Source organism: Nannospalax galili, unplaced genomic scaffold (assembly GCF_000622305.1).
Source record: "Nannospalax galili isolate Female #2095 unplaced genomic scaffold, S.galili_v1.0 scaffold105, whole genome shotgun sequence".
Taxonomy (NCBI): domain Eukaryota; kingdom Metazoa; phylum Chordata; class Mammalia; order Rodentia; family Spalacidae; genus Nannospalax; species Nannospalax galili.
Window position 1 is genome coordinate 1,434,334 of NW_008354502.1, and position 10,821 is coordinate 1,445,154.

At 36.4% G+C, this 10,821-nt stretch overlaps 1 protein-coding gene across 1 annotated transcript in view; it reads right to left on the reverse strand.

The window, feature by feature from the left end:
• LOC103748928 (structural maintenance of chromosomes protein 2) overlaps positions 1-10,821 on the reverse strand; it is a 52,757-nt gene that overhangs the window by 20,947 nt on the left and 20,989 nt on the right. Inside the window, 5 exon segments of the mRNA XM_008851709.3 lie at positions 2,178-2,302; positions 6,139-6,274; positions 7,638-7,842; positions 8,975-9,094; positions 9,841-10,097. Of these exon segments, the coding sequence (XP_008849931.2) occupies positions 2,178-2,302; positions 6,139-6,274; positions 7,638-7,842; positions 8,975-9,094; positions 9,841-10,097 (843 nt within the window).

The following is a 10,821-nucleotide window of genomic DNA, read 5'->3' on the forward strand; positions in this document are numbered from 1 at the left end:
AACCTATACTCTATTAAACTTGAAAATTTAAGAAAAGAAAAGGAGAAATTTCTAAATTCGTTAAACCAAAGTTAAACCAAGTAGAGATCAAATGCTTAAACAAACCCATAATAAGGAAATCAAAACTCTCCCAACTAAAAAAACCCAGGCCAAGATGGATTTGCAACAGAATTTTACCAGACATTTAAGTTCTACAACCAATAATACTGAAATTTTTCAAAAGGATAGAAACAGAGGAACTCCCAAACTCCTTCTATAACATCAGTATTTCTATTACTAACACAGTCACGAAAAGAGAGAAGGTAGGGACAGGTGTATCAAGGGAGAAAAGGAGGGAACTTTAACTGAGGAAGGAATAGGGAAGGTTATACAGGGAAGTAGAGGAGAGATAAATAATTCTTAGATGTTGTGAAAAATTAGAGGGAAATTAATTAGTTCAAAGTTCTACTGAAAAACACATATACAATAGATAGATGAGTGCATGTGCACAGCTGAAGACTATGTAACAAAACCACAGTGCCAGGCAGAAAAAACCTCCCTTCAAGTTGGTCAGGGTAGGCCAAGAGACTCCCCAAATGACACAGGCTATTGCCATAGCCCTTGATTACCTCCCAGAACTTGAAGGTAAGACCCTACTGAGAAAGACAGGGCACAGGACTTGGAGCAATGGAGCTGGAACTGACCTGGAAGACTCCTCTCTGAAAACTAACTCTCATAGCATTTGATACTATGTAAACTGTCAAGGGAGAAAACCAATCAATGGTCCTACCCAGCTGTAAAGTCCAAAAAAGAACAATGACTGGTCTAGTAAACTGTCACTATTGGTTCAGTAGTGGTGCTTTTATCTTGAGGGCGATCAACAGATGACTAGTTGGAATTACGGACTGTTCAATGGAAGGGAACTTACAGTGGTACTATAAACCTAGCCAAATACACGAGGCTGGAGAGGTCACGGATCTAGAGATCTACTTTTGTCACGTTCCTAGACCAACATAATTTTTTATTGTATTCTAAATATGCATCCTCATATTTACAGACAGGTGTAACTTTCACCACTCATCAAAGATTCTTTTTGCAACAGATGGAGACTAACACCTTGAGTTCCGGAACTGGTGAAACGCACAGAATAAGTGTCTGTGGGGTACTCAGCCCTAAGTGACACATCTTCAATACCACCTCTACATATAGAATGAAAACATCTCTCAGAGAACTTTTCTTACGCAGCAGATGGTGATTAACACAGAAACCCACAAGTGGTCAACATGTAGAGAACAAGAGGTTATAGATTTGGGGAAGTGGGCAAGAAATTCAACCCAAGGAACTTTTGGCAACTCATGGCTCCAGTGGACAGAGCCACTCTGAAGGACATCTGGGGACACAAATCACTCTATAGGCTATAGGCCATATATATATGTCAAGGTACATTAAATTGGTGGGTGCAGTAAGCAGAGGTATGGCTGGGGAGAGGATCTAAATACCATCTAAGTGTACAAAAATTCAATTAAGACAGATCCCAAAAGCCATCATGGGACAAGTTTGTACAGTAATTTTCCGTGCAGAACAATAATCTTAGTGGCATGCAGATTGTGTCCTAATGAATGGCAAACCAAAACAAAATTAAACTCTATGTGCAATTGAATTCTAATAAAAAGAAGAAAGTTTCTTAAAATTAGGGAACTTCATTATATTGAACACTTTTTTATTGTGCTGTATTAAAAACCTGTATAGAAACAATGGGAGAAAACAAGCAACCTACACAAGAAACGGGCAGAGGCTTACTGAAGTGTATACCCAAAGATCCAGTAAGCATACAAAACATATTCCACACTTCGCCAGTTATTAGGGAAGTACAAATTAAACACAAATTTGGATGTTAATGTGCCACCTCTTCACAACCATCAAATTAGAGAATCCCAAAACATCTGGATGAGGATTTAAAGAAATGAGAACTTTCCCATGAATTGATACAAATGAATATTGGTTTAACAAAACAAAACAAAAGGACAGAATTTTGGTGACATGTAATAAAGACAACTATACTCCAAGATCCAAGTCACACACTTCGATTTGCCCTCAGAAGCACCCCCACAAGTGCTCTGAACGCATCTTTTAGGTGTAAGGGAAAAAAGCTAAACACACAAGAGATTACGCTCAGCGGGATTTCATTTTCGTCTTACCAATAGTTTTTTTAAGGGCATCTAACTCTTCTTGCTGCTTGTGATAGGAGCTCTGCTGGAGTTTGGTTTGTAGCAAATCTGCCTCCTCCATTTTCATCTCCCACTGCTGTTTCAGTTGGCGATACCTTAAAAAGAGAAGTTTATACATTTTCTTGGTATTTGATGCACACGGTAAAACTTGAGGCTCAGGGCTGGAGAGGTGACTCAGTGGTTGAGAGTGCTGGTTGCTCTTCAGAGGACCCATGTTCGAACCCCAGCACTCCGTAACTCCAGTTCCAAGGGATCTGCTGCCCTCTTCTGACCTCTGTGAACATTGTATGACACGGATGCACTTAGATACACACAGGGACTATACTCGCACACATAAAATAAAAAAATAGAATATTTAAAAAAAAACTTGAGGCTCTTAGCTGTAATAAACTCATACATAATTTAAAACATTTTATTATTTTCATATTTTTATGTGTATGAGTGTTTGCCTGCACTTATGTAAGTGTACCCATGTCCCACAATACCTATGGAGGTCAGAAGAGGGTGTCAGATTTCCCTGGAACTAGAGTTACAGATGATTGTTAGTAGCCATGTGGGTGCTGGGAATCAAACCCAGGTCCTCTGCCAAGAACTGCCATTGCTCTTAACCACTGAGGCATCTCTCCAGCCCCCTCATGAATAATTTAAACAAAATGTGGTATTACTATTTATAACAAAAAGTTATTACTGAAGTCAACAGCTGTAACTGACCAAGATCCAAAATAACTATTTGTGAAAGCATAAATTTTAGAAAACACTAAAAATGGTCTTTGAATAAATAAGTTTAAATATAATTCCACCCGATTCTTCCCTAAAACTCCACAATCACTAATTACTACTAAAATAAGATTGACAATTACAGAAAATTCCCCAAAATATTTCTACTTATTAGCCCCCTTTTCAAATATTAATAACAATATTGTTACCCACTGTTTATAACGAAATAAACAGTTTAAGAAGTCATGGTACTGACCTTAACCATTTGCAATATGCTTTTTGTCAGTGCTATAATTCTACCCATGTTTTGGCTGCCTAGTCATTTCTTTGGAAAGCATTTAGCTAGTTCAGTTGCAGTGAAATTTCAAGTTAACAGAAATCACAACATATCCTTGTCACTACAAATTCATGAAGCTTAAGAGCAAAAGAATTGACTCAAAATATAAATACTACCTCAAGTATTCTTACTGGAAACTTCCTGACAAAAAGCAAAACAGTTATTTCAATTTCAAACCATTCAAAAAATGTGGAATATAAAAGTTTTGACGGAAAGTATACCAATTTCCTGATACAATATATGAGAACAGTCTTAGTGGATCCTTACATTCAGTTTTCAAAATAAAATTCTTTTACCTCAGTGCTACAATTAGTCAATAAGGCAAATCTGTAAAGAAAAACTCACACTACTGAAAAAAATTGAAGTGAAATCAAAACTACAAAGTTATCACCTTGGTAGATTGTCAACAAAACAGAAAAGTTTTGCTGCATTTTTTTTTCACAGAGAAAATTCTCACTTACTCTACAAACAATTTATACTGAGATAAAAAGAAGGGTTTACAGCATGTATAAAATAGGTATTTTGATACAATTCAAATACTGGATTGGCTCCTGACTGATATATACAGAGAATGCCAAAAGTCTTGGTCACATTTTTAAACTTCACAGATTAAATGCCTATAGACTTACAAAATACAAATCATTTCAACACTTAGGTTTAAAAAAAAAAATTCAGGCTTGTGAATTCTGAACACAATTTTTTTTTAATCACTTCCTGTTTGCCATCTTACAAAGAACTGGGAAAAAATGTAATTAAAATTTCAAGCACTGTTTCTATTTGTAGCACTATAGTGCTGAAACTTTAGAGCCCACTTCTAGGTAATCAGAGATTCACACAGCTTGGAGATGTCTGCTCAGGAGTCCTGGTTGCAGAGGCTTTTCTTGGTCACCAACCAAAGTTTCAGTACCACCTTGTTCCTGGATAGCTCCTAGTTTCTTTCCAACTGTACCTTTTTTTATCTTTAAATTTTATTATTTTTATTTTGTGTGTATGTGTGTATTGCCTGTGTGTAGGTAAGTGCGCCCGTGTCATGCAATGCTTGTGGAAGCCAGAAGACGCTGTCAGATCCCCTAGGACTGGAGTTACGGACAATTGTTAGCTGCCATGTGGGTGCTGGGATTCGAACCCCGTCTTCTGCAAGAACAACCAGTGTTCTTAACTGCTGAGTCATCTCTCCAGCCCACCCGGCAACTGTTCCTCTTACTTTGTAGAAATCTAACATATTTTACCAATTTATCTTATTTATCCTCATCTACATCAAACTAGAGGAAGGCAGAAATACTGGATCTGTTATTATATGAAGAGTATTTGGCACAAGGAAAGCATTTGATAAATATGTATTTAAGCGAATACTATTTAGTGACAAGGAGGTTAAACATCAGCTCACTTTTGGGAAAAAAAAAAGCATCTACCTGAATTATACACAAAAAAGTGATGTTCAAAAAAGTAGATATACATGTTGGGCATGATGGATTACACCTTTAATTTCAGCATAGCAGATCTCTTTGAATTCGAAGATAGCCTGAACTACATAATGAGACCCTGTCTCATTAAAAAAAAAAGTATACAAACAACTAATTTATACACATAAAATGCTGTAAGAGAACATTCCTGAGCACAAACTAAAAAGGACTCTACCATAGATACATGCATATCCATGTTTTACTACTGCTGTTCTATTCACAAGAAGGAAATGTAATCAACTGATGTTCACCTATGTGTTATACACAAGATTTTATTCAGACATAATAAAAAATAAATTACGAAATTTATAGGCAAATTGAAAGAAGAAAATATTAAGAGAGGTGAGTCAGGTTCACAAAGATAAATACTCCAAAGTCTCTCATATGAAGATATTAACTTCTAAATTTTATATATGTCTATTTATGAAAGTGAGTATGAACTACATCATGAACTAGAAAGGGGATCATGAGTTCATGTGTACAACTGATTACGATCTAGTATATGAAATTCACAGAAACTCAATAAAAATTTATTTTTAATTATGTGTAAGAGTGTTCTGCCTACATTTATGAAGGTGCACCTGTGTTGTGCAATGCTTATAGAGGCCAGAAGGGGGCATCAGATCCTCTGGAACTGAAATTAGGGACAGTTGTAAGCTACCACATGGATGCTGGGAACCAAACCCAGGTTCCCTCCAAGAGCAGCTGATGTTCGCAACCACTGAGCCCTCTCTCCAGCCCCAAAAAGGTCTTAAGGAAGGCATGTGGGAGAGTAAGAGAACACATGTGATATGCAAGTGGAGCAGGAATAATGGGGACAGATGACTACAAGCAGGGAGGGAGTCAGGGAGATGGGGGTGAGGAGTGTGTGTGGTGGCTGTGGTGGGAAAATCAACCTAAATAAAACTATGTATGAACATGCCATAAGGAAAACTAATTTTATATGTGAATTAGAAAATAAGTTTTACTGTTTAATTTCTGATATGAACCTGTTTACGTCCTCTTCAGGTAACCCACTGATCTAAATTACTGAAGGACATAGTGCTGGAAACTTGATGCTGACACCTATCAATGCTACACTGCACGTAGTACATTCAAATGAAGAACTCAAGTATCTTCTGGAGTCTGACTTGAGATCATTAACAAGTTTCTCCATCAAGTCCAATGGGACACTGTCTTATCTCTGCAGCAAAAGAGAAGGACTTTTCCCCCATTTGCTTAACTATATTCTGTTAACTTCTTTTAGCAAAGACATTCCTTTTATCAGAAAAAAATGAATTAAAAAATTAGATTCAAAATTCATTCCAACATTTACAATAAAATCAAAGACAGTAGCAGACTATAAGTAAATTTCCAATCATCATCTATCACAAAGAGCCATTTGTGTTGTGCCGTAATTCAACAGAAGCCTTACTTCTCAGCAATGTTTTTAAGACCTGCTAATTCCTTTTCTAGAGCCTGGAGCTCATCCTCCTTCATCTTCAGCTCATCCTGAACATCTTTGAGTTCTTGAAACTTGGTTAAAATAGAAGCTGCTTGGGATCGAGAACCTGATAGAGGCAAATTTAGAAAGGTCTTAGACAAGTTACCACATGCTTATTAATAATATATTCTTTAAGAGAATTATCCCGGAAATGATGCAACAGCAAATGCCCTAGTCAACTTACGATGCAAGGAACCCAGGCCTTAAAACATATCTAGTTCTAGGTAGAATAATCTAAGTACTAAGGGCTGTACTATTACCATCTCCTAACATAGCCTATGTTATCATCTGCTGCACAGCAGGCAGAGTAAACTGGCTTTACATATGGATGTATAAGCAACCATAATCATCTGGCAGTGACTACCTGAGATGTTACACAGACAGAAAACCCTTGGGTTTGATGAAAGGAATGCTAAAGTCAATTAACAATGCTACTAAGAACACCATTAGTAAGATATAGTACTCTATATTTGTAGAAACTTCAAGAGTATCTGAGTCAATAAAGTCTAAAGAATTTCTTGTTTTAGAATATTTATATTATCTTCCATGAAGATACTAGTGCACAATCCTAAATATTGCCCAGTACAAGACACCAGTGGATGAACCCACACCAAAGGGCAATTGGAGACACTACTGTCTGACTCTACAGACACAAACATGGACACGCACACACACAGACACACAAAAACACACTATATATAGAGACAGCATACCTATATAATATACGTATGCTAATATGGACACATAGACACACACACACACACACACACACACACACACACACACACATGAGAACAGGAAATCCTGTGGAGGGCAGTATGAGTGGTGCAGATGGGAAGGGGATGTAAATATGATTAAAATATACTGTATGAAATTCTCAAAAATTCTATAAAGAAAAAGAACAAAAAAAATGAAAATCAGGTGAAAAAAAGGACATTTTCTAAAATAAAAACAGTATCAATAAAAATATTGCCTGGTACAGAGAAATTATTATTCCTTCTTATTATACATCATAGTACAGATCTTGAAAATAAATGTAGCAAATACTAGAGCATGATCATTGTGCAAGAATTTCTTTGCTGTGGCCTTTAGGCCCTGTTGCTAGTTCCAACAGGAGCAGCAGCAACACTGGAATGTAAGCTGGCATTTTTCCAGAAAAAGTGGGCAGTTAGGCTAAAAAAATTACATGAAAAAACTTTACTTCTCTGTGGCTACAACTGAGCAAAATACATACAAAAACAAGACTACACTCCTATCAACCTCTCAGTGACTGGAGCATCCTGATAAGAACAAACAGGAATAGATCAGAGTTGAATGCAAGAAGCTACAGGACTGATTGGCATGCCACAGCTCCTTGGAGCTGTATCACTACCTTGTGGAGCCCCATTCTGTTTACTCAGCATCAGGAAGACAGTGAAGACCTAACCTACCTCCACTCAATGTCCCATGAGGATCAAACACTTCACCCTCTAGAGTTACAGTTCTAGTCATTATCCTCTTGTCAAAGGCTACTTTTTTAGCATTATCCATATTGTTACAAACAAATGTTGTTCCAAAGACAAATTCCATTGCTTTCTGAAGTTCCGGTTTGTATTCAACCAAAGAAAGAGCAACATGGACGTTGTTAGGACCAACCTGCGGGAAAACAAAAGATGTGCCATGGGAAGTATTATTACATAAAATAGCAAGAACTGCTCAGATTCAAGTGAAAGTTAACTAGTATTAAATTTTTTACTTGCTAAAAAACGTTGTGAAATTCAAAGCTTAAAAGAAATATTAAGTTTAAAAACTGAATGATCTACTGCTAAACTAAAACAGTTTGTGGAAGTACCAAGCATTTTTAAAAAAATATTTTATTATTTTTATGTGTATGAGTGTATTGCCTGCATGTATGTGAGTGCACGCATGTTGTGCAATGCCGCAGAGGTCAGAAGAGGGCATCAGATTCCCCTGGAACTGGAGTTAAGGACAGTTTGTAGCTGCCACATGGGTGCTGGGAATCAAACCTGGGTCCTCTGCAAGAGCAGTCAGTGCTCTGAACTGCTGAGCCATCTCTCCAGCCCCCAGTACCAAGCATTTTTAAGTTCCTTTTAGAAAGGAGTCAATACCAAGTTCCTAAATCTTGGTCTACATAAACACTACTTTTCTTAAAGCAGTGATTCCCATATCAACAGTGTTACATAAAATGTTCATAAAATGTTTGTTTCAATTATTAGTAACTTGGTTGTTTCACAGTGAACACTTTTTCATTCAAATTAAATAGACTACAGCAGATACAGATCAGTAACAGAAATAAAAGCACAACCAGTAATTCAGGAAATAAAAAGATTAAAAGCCTTTAATCTATATAGATCTGCTGCCTCTTCATGAACTTTGTTTACAATTCCAACTCTGCCCATCTTGTAGGAAAAGCTAAGCACTCCTTATGGCAGTGTCAAAAACATAATAAAGGCAACTATGTAAAGTTCTGTTTTCTGAGGCGACAGTCACCACTGAACAGGTGAGGTTACAAAATTTAAGTCAATTTCTATCTCTCTGCCCCCCCAACCTCAAAATTAAAAAAAAAAAAAAAAAAAGACAAAAACTCAACCATCCATTGTAGCTTTGTAAATGTAAATATATTTCCCTATACATGTCTTTTTCCTCACTAGCAGACACACTACTACAGAATCACCTCAGCAGCTGACTAGGATTCTACATGAGTAAATTTGTGTTTTCTAATATGAAAAAAAGATGAAATATATAATTAAGACAACGTAAGACTTACAAGATTCTGAGCGATTCTCAGAGTTTCTGGAGCAATACATCTGGCTGAAATTTTATTGAGAGGAATTATTGTGTAACGACGCTTCAATTCCCCCTTTTCTAGTAGCTTTTTACCAGTAACCTAAAACATGCATTTAAAAGTTTAAGAAAAATTATTAATGATGACTAAAAACATTAAAATGCAAAGTGCAAGTCTAGGGATCCATCATCAAATACATCTTCAGTGTGTTTATCCCCAGCAACTACAATTTAAGAATATATAAATGGACCATAATCCAGCCTAGAAACATGAGATGCTGACATCTATGACCACATGAAGGATCTGAGAAGGCATTTTTACTAAATGACTTAAGTCAGATACAAAACAGGAAAAACTATTGTATGATTGCATCTATATGCAGAATCTTATAGAAAATAGAATAGAGTAGAACAGAGGGTTAGTTCTAAGGAGCAAAGGGGAAGAAAATGCACAAAAGCAGGTACAGGGAACACATCTGCAATCAGATGGGATAAATAAATCTACAAATCACAATTTTGAAACTGAGGGCTGTAGTCAGTTTACACGAATAAAAAGCATTCTACAGTGGGAATTGAAGAAATGCAGATAGAGCCAATGTTATTGCTATAGGAAGAATGAAATTCAGATTATTTTATGATTTTTAAATAAATACAAATTTGCCTGGAAAAAAAGAAAGTAAAAATTAAGCATAAATTGGAACTACGTTATCAAAAAAAAAATCACTGAACAGTTTCATTATAAAAAGATTAAGTGGCCTAGGAGACTTAAAAATCAAGTACCAAATTTTTCTAACAGTATATGATTTTTATAGCAAATAGTAATTTAACTTTTAGCTAAAATTAATTTACCTCTGTGTCTACCACAACATTGTACAGTCGTTCCCCAGCCACTAATTCTAAAGCTGTGGCTGCAGAATTATCTTTCACACTAATCAGAGAAGCCACAAGTCCTTTCACACAATCTCTATTCCAGTTCCTCTCTGGATCCTTGTATGCAAATCGAAGATTGGGAAATCTGGCTAGGAGTGCTTCGTATGTTTCCTTCAGTCTACTGATATTGCAAGACAGCTCCCTGTGCTTTTCCAGAACTCTTTCCTCTTTATTTTCTTCTAAAAACAGAAAACATGATCAAAATTAACCTTACATGAAAAAATTCAAAAGATTGTACTATCTGAGTCAAAGTTCTAAAGCAAAAGAAAAGTTTTACCAAACCCAAATTCTAAAATGTCAGCTATTGTTTTCTGTGTATGCTTGTGTCTGTGTAGGAGTATGCATATGGGAAGTGGGCATTAAGTAACCCTACAACTGGAGTTACAGGTTATGAGCTGTCCGGTGTGGGTGCTGGGAACCTAACTTTGTTCTGCTACAAAAGTATGTGCTCTTAATCACCAAGCCATCTCTCCAGCCCCTTTCAGTAAATTTTCCATGTAATGGAAACAATTTTAATGTTCTAATCTCTGTAACACATGAGTACTGTTAAGCCCAACTCATTAATAGTAGGGGACTTCAATATCCCACTATCTCCATTAGATAGGTCAACAGGCCAGAGACTTAACAGAGAGACATCTGAATTAAACAAAACCATATATCAAATGGACTTAACAGATATCTACCTAGTATTCCACCCAAACACCAAAGGACATACTTTCTACTCAGCACCCCATGGAACTTTCTCCAAAATCGACCATATACTGGGGCACAAAAAAAAAGCTCAGCAAATACAAAAAGATTGAAATAATTCCATGTGTTCTATCAGACCACAATGCAATAAAGCTTACAATCAACACCCGAAGAAGACAAAATCACCACACGAACACATGGAGATTAAAC